Source organism: Macaca nemestrina, chromosome 16 (assembly GCF_043159975.1).
Source record: "Macaca nemestrina isolate mMacNem1 chromosome 16, mMacNem.hap1, whole genome shotgun sequence".
NCBI classification, from domain to species: Eukaryota; Metazoa; Chordata; class Mammalia; order Primates; family Cercopithecidae; genus Macaca; species Macaca nemestrina.
This window is the reverse complement of record NC_092140.1, coordinates 38458175-38473135: the sequence shown is the minus strand read 5'-3', so window position 1 is coordinate 38473135 and position 14961 is coordinate 38458175. Positions and strand designations below refer to the sequence as shown.

Below are 14961 nucleotides of genomic sequence, written 5' to 3'. Positions count from 1 at the left end.
CAACATGACCACAGAAGCAGAAATTGCAAAGGAGACGCAGTGACAGAAGCAGAAGTGAGAGAGAGAGCAAAATTGGAAAATGCTACCCTGCTGGCTTTGAAGATGGAGGATGGGCTCCATGAGAGAAGGACTTCAGGCAATCTCAAAAGGCTGAAAAAGGCAAGAAAATGGACTCTCTTCTAGAGCCTTCAAAATAAATGTAGCCCTACCAACATCTTGATTTTTGTTTAGTAAGACTTAGGTCAAGCTTCTGACCTATAAAACTGTAAGATACTAAACTTGTGTTTTAAGCCACTAGGCCAAGCCACTAAGTTTGTGCTAATTTGTTACAGCAGCAATAGGACACTAATACATGTCACATGCCAGCTTTCCCTCTCAATAGCTGCAAAATGTGTTTCCATAAAATGAAACCCATAGCTGGCCATCCTGACCCATTGACATTTAAAAACAAATGCCAAAGGCAATAATTTTGGCGTTTAGAGAAAAATAACAGCTAATATTTGAATGTTTAGCATGTTCCATATAATGTTCTACATCTTGTGTGTGTGTTGCATGTGAGATCTCATTTAACCCCCACCATACACGAATTACTTAATCTTTCTGTGCCTCATTTTCCCCAACTGTAACATGGGTATAATGAAAGCACCTAGTGTATATACCTGTTGTGGTAGCCAGCCTCCGATGTGGCCCACAGTGACCACTATATCCTGGTGTTCATGCTCTTGCACAGTACCCCTCACATAGAATAGGTTGACTTGTGTAAACAATAGACTGCAAAAGTGACAGAGTATGACTTTTAAGGCTAGGTCAAAAAAGTATTTATCTTCCACTTTCCTTTCTTAGATTATCCACCCTCTGGAGGAAGTCAGCTGCCAGTAGCCCTAAGGAGAGGTTCACATAATAAGAACTGAGACCTCCTGTCAACAACCAGCACTAAGTTTTCTGCCATGTATGTGACTGTGTGAGTCACCTTGGAAGCAGATCCTCCAGCCCTGGTCAGGCCTTCAGATGACTACAGTCATAACCAACATCTTCACCTCAACCTTCTGAGGGACCAGGAAACCAGAATTACCTATCTAGGTGCTCCCAATTTTCTGACCCTCAGAAACTGTGTGAGATAATGTCTCTTGATCCTTTAAGCCACTAACTTGTGGGATTATTTGTTACACAGCAATAGGTAACTAATACTAATGCTTATAAGGATAAAAATGGCTAATATTTTAACTAATGTAGAGAGTGTTTAGAATAATGCATGGCATATAATAGATATTACTTAAGTGCTTATATAATTAATTTCCTTACAAAAGGTATGCATAACATACAATGAGATGGATCTTGATAAGGAATTGAGATTACTGAGATGATAAACATGTGATCCCTGCCCTTTAGTAGCCTCACATTGAGGGGGAAGAGGGTAGAAATAAACATATATTTAGTTGATGTGTTTTCCACAACACACGTATAGATTTAATTAGCCATTAAAATGTATATATTTCAGTACACTTATACCAACATAAAATGTTTCAACAATTAGAATGATTGTGCCAAGTGGTTTAATTTTTCTGTAATTGTTTTTCTCCTACTTCTATTTACTTGTTCCCTTAAACTATACACCCAACAAATTAAGAAAGGGTGGCATTTCTATGTAATCATAATTTGAAAGCATGTTTTCAAGAAGCTTTGAATATTAAACTTGCTATTATTAATTTATACTATTAATTTTTGCTTTCTCTATCTCTAACCCATGTGTTGAAGCTTTTAAGAAAACATCCTAAATCACTGAGGAAGTAAAATAAAAAATCTCTTGAAAGGAAGTTAAAGTTGTTCTTTATTTTCTTCTTATCGTATGAGCCATTAGAAAGCAAATCCACCGCACCAGTCTTTATCAAAGTAATGTTGGAAAACATGGACAATCTATTTTTCTGTGAAACATGAATCCAAAATTATCTGAATGAGTCTAAATGAGATGGAAACACCACGCTCGTATATCACTACTCTTTTTGTGCCAAGATACCCAGCAATTTAGAACACTGATGGGTGCAGTAATGGTTCAGGGGATTACTTTTTTAGCCTCTGCCGCTGAGGTTCTCATTAATTTGTTGCAAATTCTGCAGTTGATAGAGCCAAAATCAAAACATCCTTTTAGCTACTAAAAAATGTATATTGAACATTTATTTTAGCACGTAGAAATGTTCTAAGAAAAAGAAGGAAGAAAAAGCAGACCTGTGCCTCTACAAGGACAATCTCCCGGTTTCATGGAACACTGAGGATGTCGGAGCTGTCAGCTCTTATAATACCTGCCTGCAGTTAATTTGATTTCTCCATTCAAGTTAAAATGAATTGCATAACTGAGCAGCCAAACACTTTCCATCTTATTAAACCAATGAGTAAGTTATACACTATGCCCTTCCAGTCATCCTCTCTGAGCTCTTCACTCACGGCCCAAAGGTTTTAATTGCATAACCAGCTGTTATTGTCACTTGAGGCCCTGTGTGGAGTAATTAGGGAGAAGACACCAAGTCAACCTAAGAGAACTCTGGTAAGATTACATTCTGCCCACAAATGTGCAAATAACCAGCTGCGTGTGTACATACAGAATAATAGAGATACAGCTTTAGCCTCTAAAATCACCCAGATACTTTCATTACTGTACATTTCGGAGTGGGAAGAATTCTTAGACAGAAAATGTTAATCCACTTGAATGGGTACTCCAAAAGATGGCATGATGTAAGCACCAGAACAAACACAAGGACAGTATAGAATCATGAACAGCAGGAAGGTGAGTCTGGTTGGAAGGAACAGGAGCTGAATCTATAGAAAGTGGTTCCAGCAGGATTGCGATGGGCTTATATGCAAAGCTAAGGAGACTGGATCTCAACTTGGATGTAATGACAAGGCATGAGTGTCTAAGAGAGTGTGCATGTGTGTGTGTGTGCGCACACGTGCACGTGCGTGGGCAGATCAGATTTGTTTCCTGGGAAGATAATATCTGCAGTGGACATACTAAGAGAGGAGAGAGAGATTGGAATGTACTATGAAAAGTAATGAAGTCTTGAACTAAAGGAACAACTGCAAATGTTATTTAAGTAAATAGAAATAAACTTCACTTAAACCCATTTTGGAATAATAAAAATAGGATACATCTCACTAAACTAAATAAACTGGAGCAATTAGGAAGGAAGGAAGGGAAAAGGAAGAAAGGGAGCAATATTAGTGAAGGAAAGAGAGAGAATAGAGAGAGACATTTCTAAAATTCAAAATCAAACATATGTGGTCCCAGGTTTTTTGTGAGTATGAGTTATTAGATAGAAGAAAAAGTAATGCGTTGATAATAGTTTGAAACTCAGTCTGAGAGAATAGTGAAGATGTCTTGAGATGTAACTGGAAATATGGGTACAGGGCTTAGGAGAGGTCAAGGTTGAAAATAAAATATTTAGTAGTCATCAGAATAAAGAAAATACATTTTTAAAGCACTCATTACCTTCCAAAAACGCTGCTATGTTTATATGCTCTCTTTCAATAAAAAAAAAAAAACTCATTAATAAAAAAATTAACTGTTACAAATGAAGAACTCAGGTGCAGGAGGATAAGTAACCTGCTCAAAATCTTAACATTAGCAAGTGATTATCATGGGATCCCAAGTGAGTAGATATTCAGTTAATTTCTGCTCAACCCATCTAATTTTAGAAGACCACTTATTCTTTCACATTCAGGATGAATATTTGTTGATTAAAGCAGGCATGGGTCTTTAAAAATGGATGAATGTAAGCCTTAAATATTTCGTTTTAACTTGCGATACATACATACACACATACCAATCTTCAGATGTTGGGCAAAGACCTCTTTTTTCAGTATAGGTCCACTGAAGGAGACACACACCTCCATAAATCACCCACATAAATCATATCCATTATCCATTGTCTGTGATTTCTAGTTTGCATTTCTTAGAAAGAGAATCTAAAGATATTCTATGAGGCAATATGAGTCTAGATAGATTTGCCAATATCTTTCTGTTACATTGCCCACATCTGATTTGACAGCAAGTTTTAGGAACTCTTTTTTTGTTTTGTTTTGTTTTGTTTTGTGACAGAGTTTCACTCTTGTTGCCCAGACTGGAGTGCAGTAGTACAATCTTGGCTCACTGCAACCTCCACCTCCTGAGTCTAAGCGATTCTCCTGCCTCAGTCTTCTAAGTAGCGGGGATTACAGGTGTCTGTCACCATGCCCAGCTAATTATTTTATATTTTTAGTAGAGACGGGGTTTCACCATGTTGGCCAGGCTGGTCTCAAACGCCTGACCTCAGGTGATCCACCCACCTCGGCCTCCCAAAGTGCTGGGATTACAGGCGTGAGCCACCCCGCCTGGCCAGGAACTCATTCTTATTAAGTTTTTCCAAAACATTCAATTTAATTTTCATAAGAAACATGGCTTTTTCTTTTCACACTCAAAGTCAAACAATGTATTCCATATCTAAATAAATTATGCCACTGTGATAATCACCCTTGGCATTAACTGGTTTGGAAATAAACACAAGTCTCTTGGTAATAAAACTACTATTAGAAGCAGAAATGTGCTAATACACATAAAAATAGTTACCTGAAGTATACAAGGAATGCTCACCTGGGCATGATTCCTTATGCACCAAAAGAGAATGAGAGCATCAGTTAACTCAGTGAGACTTGTTAAGTGAAGATACATTAAGAGAGCTCCAACTCTAGTTTTATGTCATGGGAATTAATATTTGGAATGACAATCCTACATTATAAACATTTTTGAGCACATGAGTCATTGTGTATAAAAAAGAGCAAGTCCTGGTTCCTGCCCCTTAAGGAGTTTAAAATATAACCATTTAATTTACAGAAACTTAATCATAGCAGAAATATGCAAAATGCTGTTTGTTGAGTACTTGTGAATATTCCTCATACTATTCTAAATGCTGTACATATATTATTTCATAAAACCCTTGTCATAGATACCATTGTGATAGATACTACAAAGTAATAGATACTATTGTGAGAGGTGCTATTAAGACCTTCATTTGTCACTCAAGGAAGATGCAGCATACAGAGGTTGAGTAATTTGCAGATGACCCATTTGGTAAATGATGAGCAAATTTCAAACCTAGGCTCTCTCTCTCCATAGCCTGCAATATTAACCATTACCACTTATCTATAACCTACCATGTGTCAAAAACTGGACTGTGCCATTTATCTATTTTATCTAATTTTGATCCTCTGATTACTCCTCAAAACATATACATTAATAGTCCCATTTTACAGCATATCCCTTGTAACAAAGATACGAAGCCGCAGAGATAGAATTCAAACACAAATAATTTTAAGTTTCATATTCTTTTTGCCTCATGGTCTCCCATTATTATCTATAGAGAGCTATGTACTGATCTGTAAGGAAAGAGCCCTGAGGATCACAGAGGAAAATAAATTGTATGTATCTAACTCAAAGAACCATTTGAGATGTGTCATAGAATCATGGTATGCCATAACACTCAGATTAATTTCCCTTGTTCCAAATAATAGAACATAGTTTCTCCCCCTTCAAAAAAAGAACAACTTCAGATAATTTTTCTGATAAGCCTATTATAGAAAAAATTAAAACTTTAGAAAAATGAAAAGAAGAAAATAAAAAACATCCATGATTCTATCATCAGATATAATCTCTGCTAATATTTTCTTAAATTATCTTCCAGATTTTTGTGTGTGTTTGTGTGCATATAGAAATTTCTCCTACAGATAACTTCTTAATGTGAATTGGCAATAAAGTAATTGAATAATTAGGGAACTTGATTACATTATGTGGAGGAGCGTGTTTGTGACTTTCTGCTTAGTTTAGCATCCTTATGGGTGATTAATGTGATGAGAATGTGAAAGAAATTCTTATAAAGATGGGAAATTTTCTTGGCTTTCTTCCTATCTCTTTCTGGCTGCTGCTACTTATTTTCTTTGGCACATTCCTCCTCTTCTGACAACCAAATGTTAGTTTGCCTCAGGGCTCTGAACTGAGCACTCTACTCTTCTTACTCTATATTTTCTCCAAGGTGATCTCATCCATTCCCACAATTTTCCCATTACCTATGATCTGATATTCTCTGCATTTGTATTTCTAGTCCATTCTTCTCTTCTGAGCTTGAGAGCTGATATTTATAAGCATAAGCATCTATTTGGCATCTCTATTTTAATATGTAAAATTTATCTCAAAATAAACCGTTGATATACCTCTCACCCCATTCCTTCTCTTGTCTATCCTTACCCACAGAGTTCATTAAGCCAGAGCTTTGAGAGGCATGTGTGATATGTCTCTTTCACTTATATTCCATGGTCAATCCACCCCCAAATCTACAGGTAATACCTCCAAAATCTATCTCTAATCATTTTACTTATCTCCAGCTCTACCTCTGTTCAGTAGCCATCCTGTCTCAATCTAGTAGACAATAGTTTTATGTCTCAATATTTCCACTCATAAGCCCTGACACCTCTTTTCCACATTGAAATTGAAATGATCATTCTAAAATTTAAAACGGATCAAGTTATTCCATTGCTTAAAATTTTACATGGCTTCCCACTGCACCTAGAATGAAATCCAAACTCCTTAACGTGATCTGCATTGTTTTTGCATGACCTGACCCTTCCTAATACACCAACCTCATCTGACTCCATACTCGTTAGTTCATTGTTTTTCAGGTGCCTTCTTCCAGCAACTCAGGTACACTAGTCCTTCTTTTAGGTCATGAGCAAAAGCAACTTGGCGTTATCAAAGTTGAACAGTGACTTGCAGTCTGGACAAGAAGGCACAAACCCTTCTCTCCCTGTTTCTTCCTGCTAGGTACCATAAACCCTGGACATAATGCAAAGCAACCAAAGGAGAACTCTGAAAGGTGGTAAGAAGAAGGCAAACTTGTTTGGAATCCCAAGACTATGAAACTGCCCCTATAAACTTCATAAAATTAATCAGGGAAGAAGGAAAGGAGTGTTGCAGGAAGTCAGGGACCCTGAACAGAAGGATCAGCTGAAGCCACAGCAGAGGAACATAAATTGTGACGATTTCATGGACATTTATCATTTCCCAAAAATTAATAGTTTTATAATTTCTTATGCCTGTCTTTACTGCAATCTCTGAACATAAATTGTGAAGATTTCATGGACGTTTATCAGTTCCCAAATAATACTCTTATAATTTCTTATGCCTGTCTTTAATCCCTTAATCCTATTATCTTCGTAAGCTGAGAATATACATCACCTCAGGACCACTATTGTACAAATTGATTGCAAAACATGTGTGTTTGAACAATATGAAATCAGTGCACCTTGAAAAAGAACAAAATAACAGCAATTTTCAGGGAACAAGGGAAAATAACCACAAGGTCTGACTGCCTGAGGGGTCAGGCAGAATACAGCCTACTTGCAGAGAGCCTATATTTTTCTATTTGCAGAGAGCCTATAAACAGACGTGCAAGTAGGAGAAATACCACTGAATTCTTTTCCCAGCAAGAAATATTAATAATTAATACCCAGGAGAAGGAATGCACTCCTGGGGGGAGGTCTATAAACAGCCACTCTGGGAGTATCTGTCTTACACAGTTGAGATAAGGACTGAAATATGCCCTGGTCTCCTTCCGTAACCTCAGGCTCACTAGGGTGGGGTAAAACCCTACCCTGGTGAAATTGAAGTCAGACCAGTTCTCTGCTCTCAAACCCTGTTTTCTGTTGTTTAAGATGTTTATCAAGATAATATATGCAGAGCTGAACACAGACCCTGATCAGTAATTCTAATTTTACCCTTGCCTTGTGATCTTTGCTTCGCCCTTTGCCTTGTGATCTTTACTGGCCTCAGAAGCATGTGATCTTTGTGACCTACTCCTTGTTTGTACATTCCCTCCCATTTTAAAGTCCTTAATAAAAACCTGCTGGTTTTGCAGCTTGGGGGACATCATCGTCCTACCAAAATGTGATGTCACCCCCGGAAGCCCAGCTGTAAAATTCCTCTCTTTGTACTCTTTCTCTTTATTTCTCAGACCAGCCTACACTTAGGGAAAATAGAAAGAACCTACATTGACATACTGGGGACGGGGTCCCCCAATAAGGGAGAAAAACAAAAATAAACCCAGCCTACAGCGCACTCAGTATTAATCATTAGGTCAGCTCACTCTCTGACCTGCTTTCTTGTAATTGCCTATTGCCTTAGAATCACATAGACCCTACATTATGGTTCCCTTAACTGCTCTACAGATAACAACTTCGGCATTATGAAATGTTAAGTTTTCCACTGGAGACATTCTTTCAGGTCCTGTGTACCAGCAAAACTACTGACATCCGCTGGTCAGAAAGACATCATGAGAAACTGACTAACCAATAAATGCAGTTGCCACATCCTGATGATTTCATTCCCCTTACTCTGACCAATCAATGACTTCAATTTTCTAGCCCCTCACCCTCCATTATTCCCTTAAAAACCTCAGCCCAGAATTCCTCAAGGAGATGGATTTGAGGGTATCCTCCCATCTCTTCACTCAATGCTATGCAATCACTAAATTTTCTCTGCCACAAACCCTACCATTTCAGTGTATTGATCTCTTACTGTGCAGCAGGAATATGAAACTGTTGGTCCAATAACAACTGGGAGATCAACATTGTGGCAGGGTGTTGCATGCCTACCCTCCTCCCCAACAGAACTTGAAAGTCACCAAGACCTAGCATTTTCAGAACCCCAACCAACAACTAAACCAGCCTGGGTAGGCTCTTTCCATCCCCTGACTGAATGGGAGCCTTTCCAACAACATTAGGCAAACCCAGAAGAATAGGCAAGGTGGGATCCACCAGGAGCCTCACTGACAAGTAGCCCAGGAGAGAATTCACTCTTTTTTCACTGGGCCTCAGGCTCTTCTCCCTCACTGAGAGATACTAGAGATAGCCAGGAGGTCTGGAAGAGGGACACAGGCACAGCAAGAGGTGCAGTGCAGGAAGCCCCTGGGACCTCCACAGGCATAAGACTCCCCCCCCGCTCTGAGAGACACCTGGAAGCCCAGCCTGGGGAAACTTCTTTTATCCCCTCAGCCAGCACCAGCAAGTACTACTGGGAGCCCCAGCAGCAAAAGAAAAATCAAGCCAACCAAAATAACACTGCAAAGACTGTAAAAATTAAGCTGTCATTTTATTAACAACCTCAAAAAGTAGGCTAGGATCTGAATGCTAAACAGACTGACAGTTTGCTAAAATAAAAGATTTAATGAGGATCCAGAACCTCCTAACATAATAGACAAAATTTCTAGGATGCAATTGCATTCTTTGGCTCATAGCCCCTTCCTCCATTTTCAAAGCCAGCAGCACATCTCCAGATCTCTATGTGACTTTCCCACTTCTGCTTCCATCACCACATCACTTCTATGACTCTCTGCTTCCCTCTTGAGAAAATCCTGTGGTTACATTGGACCACCCAGAGCAACCAGGATAATCATCCTTCCTCAAGATTCTCATCTAATTACATTCACAAAGTCCCTTTTGCCACATAAAGTATTCATCATTTTGAAGATTAGGAAGCAGACATCTTCCAGGAAAGGGAATTTTCTGCTTTCCATATCAATAAATTGTGATCAACGATATTTGCATATCATAATACCCAAAGCAATCATTGTGAAAACTATACAAAGAGTTATATTCAAAAACACTATGAATAAATCAAAATGATTTCCTAAAAAAATTTTTCAAGTAACCCAGAAGAAAGCAAAAAAGAGAAACAGAGGAAGAAGCACAAGAGGGAAAAGCAAAAACTGATAGGGCTGAATGGAGAAATAGACAAATCCACAACTGTAGCTGGGGATCTCAACACCCTCCTCTCAAAAATGACAGAATTACCAGACAGAAACTCAGCAAGGATATAGGAGATCCAAATAACAAAATCAACCAACAGAATCTTATGAACATATATAGAACCATTCACCCCAAAGACAGCAGAATACTTATTTTTTTCAAGCACCCATGGAAGAATTACCAACTTAGACAATATTGAAGCCATCCTCAAAGGGTTAAATAGCTACAGAACTATAGCTATAATTAAGCATTAATCAGGCTGTACATTGACCCGTTATCAGCAGTTAATCCATACAGGTCTGCCGTAAATGGATTCTTGCCTCCTTGGAGGAAAGAGTTTAGCAGAGGAGCAGAAGTAGTTTTAAGGCAGAGGCAGCAGCCAAGGCAAGTTTTAGAGCAGGAGTGAAAGTTTAATAAAAAGTTTTAGAGCAAAAGGAAGTAAAGTACTCTTAGAAGAGGGTCAAGTGGGTGACTTGAGATATCCAAGTGCTTCATGCGACCCTTGACTTTGGGTTTTATACTGTGGCACGGTTCCAGGGTTTGCATTTCTTTTCCCCTGATTATTCTCTTGAAGCAGTCTCTCCACATGCACATTAGCCTGCCAGCACTTGGGAGCGGCCACATGCACAATGTGTTTACTGGAGTTGTGTGTATGCTCACTTGAGGCGTTTTTCCCTTACCAGTTAAGTGTTCTAGAGAAAGGTTATATACCAATTTAACTCTGCCATTTTATCTCTTCGTGCATATGCTTGAGCCCACTCACCCAACTCCTGGGATTTTGTCAGGAAGCGCTGATCACCAGCTTCACGTGTTTTCTATCTATTGGGAAACTGCCTTTCCCTGGTGCTGGCTGCGACCAATTATTATTTGAGAGAGATAGTTTAACATCCATCAGATGATGGTCACCTGCCATTCACGAGGTTGGGATGTCTCTCCTGCCCTGCTCATGTCTGCCTAGGTACCTACTATAACAGACCCATTTCCTCATAACAGAAAGTCAAATAACACTAGATATGGACCATCTGCATCCTCACTGTTCCTATATATAGGATTTCTGAGGTTGGAATCATAAGGCTTTAGTTTAAGAATTGCCTAAGCAGATCTTGAATTTCAGCAGAACAGCTGACACTAACCAGTTTAAAGATCTGCCCACAGAGGAACCAAATCAGCCTACGAATACAGTTTCTTCATCTCCCTGTCCCATGACTTCATCCTTTGACCAACTGACAATTTTCACACCTTGGCCCACTCCAAAACCCTTAAAAATCCTAGCCCCAAACTCCCCGAATTTGAGGTTTCCTCCTATCTCCTCATTCAATGGCCCTACAATCAAACTTCTTTCTCTGTTGCAACCTGGTGTCTTGGCATATTGACTTGCCTATTGTAAGTAACATACTACAGTTACAATATCTTGCTTCATGAAACAAACTCAACCCAAAAAAGGAATTGAAATTATACAGAGTATGTTCTCTGAGTATCATAAAATCAATAACACAGACAACAGTAAAATCACCAAATATGTAAAAATTAAATAACACATTTCTAAATAAATTAATCTAAGTTCTTTCCTAAAAGAAACAAAATGAACCCAAAAAAAGTGGAAGAAGGGAAATAAAGAAATATCAGAAATCAATAAATTGAAAATGGAAAGACAATAAAGGAAAGCAATTAAACAAAATGTAGTTCTTAAAATGTCAACAAAGTTGATAAAACCATAGAATATTGACATAAATAAAATATTTATAATTATGTCTGTCACTCAAAAAGAAGATAAAACTTAAGAAAATGAAAGAGATAACAAAAATCATTAATATCAAGAATGAAATACAAGATATTACATATTCTGCCATCATTAAAATGATCATTAGGGAATATCTCAATTTTATGCTCATAAATTTAGTATCTTAGAAGAAATTGGCCAATTCATTGAAAAACACAAACTACTAAAACTCAATCAAGACAAAATAGATACCAAAAACAAAGACAGTAAAAAAGAAGAAAACTAAACCAACAGCTTCTATAAACATCAATACACAAATCCTCAAAAAATAATAGAATCTTGGATCCAAGAATTCATTTAAAAAAATTATAGTTGGCCAGGCGCGGTGGCTCACTCTTGTAATCCCAGCACTTTGGGAGGCCGAGGCAGGTGGATCATGAGGTCAGGAGATTCAGACCATCCTGGCTAACACGGTGAAACTCCATCTCTACTAAAAATACAAAAAAATTAGCCAGGCGTGGTGGTGGGCACCTGTAGTCCCAGCTACTCGGGAGGCTGAGGCAGGAGAATGGCATGAACCCAGGAGGCACCGCTTGCAGGGAGCCAAGATTGGGCCACTGCACTCCAGCCTGGGTAACAAAGCGAGACTCCGTCTCAAAAAAAAAAAAAAGAAAAATTTATAGTTGTGACCAATGGAGGTTGATTTTGGGTATGCAAGGCTTGTTCAACATTTGAAAATCAGTCAGTGTAATCCATATATGTCAATCATCTAAAAAAACTCATAGTCATATCAATTGATGCAAGAAAAGCATTTGAGAAAAATCTAACACCAATTCATGACAAAACTTTCAGCAAGTTAGAAATACAAAACATATTTCAACTTGATAAAAATAATCTACAAAACTTAAAGGTAATATCACTTAATGGTTAAAAAAAAATGCTTTCTTAATAAAATTGGGAACAAGGCAAGGGCGCCCACTTTTACCACTCTTATTCAATGTAGTATTGAAAGTTCTAGCCATTGCAACAAGGCAAGACAAAGAAATGTTTATTCTAAAATGTAGGTGAAAAGGCACAGGCCCTAGAAGCACTAAAACAATCAATAATTTGATAAAGAAGAGTGAAGCAGGAGGAATTACTCTATCCAATTGTAGTAGGCTAAATATTAGCCTTCTAAAATATATGTCCTCATTCTTATCCCTGGAATCTCTGACTATTGTCTTATATGGTATATTAGTCAGGGTTGTCTAGAGGGACAGAAAAATTAAGATATATGTATATATGAAAGCAAGTTTATTAAGGAGACTTGACTCACAGAATCACAAGGTAAAGTCCCATGATAGACCGTCTTCAAGTTGAGGAGCAAGGAAGCCAGTGGTAGATCAGTCCGAGTCTCAAAACCTCAAAAGTAGCCTTCAGTCTGTGGCCAAAGGCCTGAGAGCCCCTGTCAAACCACTATTATAAGTCCAAGAGTCTAAAAGCTGAAGAACTTGGAGACCAATGTTCAAGGGCAGGAAGCATCCAGCCATGGGAAAAAGATAAAGAGTGGAAGACTCAGCAAGTCAAGTCCTTCCACCTTATTCTGCCTGTTTTATTCTAGCCATGCTGGCAGCTGATTAGATGGCACCTACCCAGATTGAGGGTGTCCCTCTCAGTCCACTGACTCAAATGTTAATCTCCTTTGGCAACACTCTCACAGACACACTCAGGAACAATACTTTGCATCTTTCAATCCAATCAAGTTGACACTCAATATTAACCATCACATATGGCAAATGAGTTAATACTACCTTATATGGCGAAATGTGATTAAGAATCTTGAGAGAGGGCCGGGCGCGGTGGCTCACGCCTGTAATCCCAGCACTTTGGGAGGCCGAGGTGGGCAGATCACGAGGTCCGGAGATCGAGACCATCCTGGCTAACACGCTGAAACTCCGTCTCTGCTAAAAAATACAAAAAAAATTAGCCAGGCATGGTGGTGGGTGTCTGTAGTCCCAGCTACTAGGGAGGCTGAGGCAGGAGAATGGTGTCAACCAGGGAGGCGGAGCTTGCAGTGAGCCGAGATCGCGCCACTGTACTCCAGCCTGGGTGACAGAGCGAGACTACGTCTCAAAAAAAAAAAAAAAAAAAAAAAGAATCTTGAGAGAAAGCATTTATTTTGAATTGTGTAGGTGAGCCCTAAAATCACATGTATCCTTATAACAGAGAGGCAGAAGGAGTTTGGGGACAGATGTACAGATAAGAAAACATACACAGAGATGGAGGTGACATGAAGACAAAGGCAGAAATTAAAGGAAGCCAAGAAAGCCATGAATTGCCAACAGCCACCAGAAGCTTAGGAGGAAAAGGAAGATTCTCCCTAGAGCCTCCAGAGAGAATGAAGCCCTGCCTACACCTTCACTTCCAACTTCTGGCCTCCAGAACTGTGAGAAAATAAATTTCTGTATTTTAAGTCCCCAAGCTTGTGGTAATTTGTTACAGCAGTCCTGGGAAATTAATACACAATTTTACAATTTATTGTAGAGCTACAGTAATCAAAAAACAATGTGATACAGGCAGAAGGAGAAAGACACTGATCAATGGAACATAATGGAGAACCCAAAAATAGATCCATACAAATATAGTCAGCTGTTTCAATTACTTTATTTTATTTTATTTTTTTACAAAAGCACGAAAGCAATTCAATGGGGAAAGGAAAGCCTTTTCAAGAAATGGCACCAGAGCAATTGGACGTCTATAAGCAAAAACATGAACATTGACCTAAACCTCACACCTTAGACAAAACATTAAAACTGGTTCATGAGCTTAATGTAAAGCATAAACTAGAAAATGTTTAGAAAAATAAATAAAAGAAAATCTTCAGGATTTAGGATTAAGTGAAGAGTTCTTAGTCTTGACACCAAAACCACATTTTATGAAAAGACAAAATAATTTGAATCTCATCAAAATTTAAAACTTCTGATCTGCTGTGACACATGTGAAAAGATAATCTACAAATTCAGGTAATATACATGCAAGCCACATATCTAATCAAGGACTAGTACCTAGAAGATATAAAGAACTCTCAAAATTCAATAATTTTTTAAAAATCCAATTAGAAAAGAGGTAAGCAGCATGAACAGACATTTAACTGAAGAGGTATACTGGTAACAAGCACATGAAAAAATTTCACCATCATCAGCCATCAGGGAAATACAAATTAAAACAATGAGAAGTCACTATACAACTATCAGAATGATTAAAATAAAAAATAGTGACACCAACTGCCACTTGAAGAAGAAACTGGACCACTCATACATTACTGGAGGAAATGTAAAATGGTACACTCATTGTGGAAACTAGTTGGGTGGTTTCACCAATCTAAACAATTAACTTGGATTTTTATCCCAAAGAAACACAAACCTATGTCACATAAAAAC

The 14961-nt window shown here is 38.3% G+C and overlaps 1 protein-coding gene across 15 annotated transcripts in view; it reads right to left on the bottom strand.

The window, feature by feature from the left end:
* LOC139359089 (uncharacterized) overlaps positions 1–14961 on the bottom strand; it is a 672031-nt gene that overhangs the window by 620720 nt on the left and 36350 nt on the right. For all 15 annotated transcript variants that reach the window (XR_011614728.1, XR_011614729.1, XR_011614724.1 and 12 more), the window contains exon 2: positions 13333–13485. Coding sequence is in view for 7 of the 15 variants with exons in the window: in XM_071081221.1 (XP_070937322.1) it covers positions 13333–13455 (123 nt within the window). In the remaining 8 variants the exon portion in view is untranslated. The remainder of the gene's footprint in view (positions 1–13332; positions 13486–14961) is intronic.